We start from the raw sequence: 703 nt of genomic DNA on the forward strand, positions 1-703 counted from the left end.
GAACTTCACGCAGTAATAGGTGCCGGCATCCTCAGGCTGAGCATCTCTGATGTGGATGGTGAAGTCTGTGTTGGACCCATTCACGCCTCTCGTCACGCGGGGGTCAGGTACCCTCTGGTCATAAACAGTCTTGTTCCCTTCGCCCCAGCCCTTCAGCCACTTCGTGGGGCCAGCGGGACTGTGTCCAGACAGGGTGCAGTTCAGCGTGAGCGTCCCCCCTGCTGTCACTGACACTTTGTCCTGGGGTTGCGACAGCTGGAAGTCCTGACCCTTCTGGGCACCCGCACCTACAGAAAAAACAGACCGAGCCTCAACTGGCACCGTACGCCTGGCCAAGCTCCCCTCCTGCCCCTGAGACGGGCTGAGCATGCAGTTCTGGTTACAGGGAACCACGGGTGACGGGGCTGAGCCAGCACCAGGGGGCCTGGGGGACGCAGACCTCTGCCCGCAGGTCTCGGGAGTGGAGCCGGCCGGAGCTTTTCTTGCCGAGCGCACACCGTGCCTCGTACAGCTAAAACATGGAGCAAATCCCAGCTGCCCACGTCTGCCGGCACGCCGTGCTGCCTCCCACGGCTGCTCAGCTTTGTCAGTCAGGAGGAAACAAGGGCACAAAATAGAAGACACTCCAAAAAAGCAAGCTCCCCTCGCCAATGTGATACCACATCTTCCACACGGAATCTGTCCTGTTCCTGCTTTGAATGTG

General features: G+C 59.9%; 1 protein-coding gene across 1 annotated transcript; it reads right to left on the reverse strand.

The window, feature by feature from the left end:
* Positions 1 to 3: 3 nt before the first annotated feature.
* On the reverse strand, positions 4 to 287 carry LOC104274524 (tyrosine-protein phosphatase non-receptor type substrate 1-like; the record flags this gene model as incomplete). The annotated part of the gene is made up of 1 exon (XM_009870177.1): positions 4 to 287. A coding segment is annotated over one exon (284 nt), but the record flags the coding sequence as incomplete, so codon positions are not given.
* Between the last annotated feature and the right edge of the window lie 416 nt (positions 288 to 703).

Source organism: Apaloderma vittatum, unplaced genomic scaffold, assembly GCF_000703405.1.
Source record: "Apaloderma vittatum isolate BGI_N311 unplaced genomic scaffold, ASM70340v1 scaffold33045, whole genome shotgun sequence".
Classification (NCBI taxonomy): domain Eukaryota; kingdom Metazoa; phylum Chordata; class Aves; order Trogoniformes; family Trogonidae; genus Apaloderma; species Apaloderma vittatum.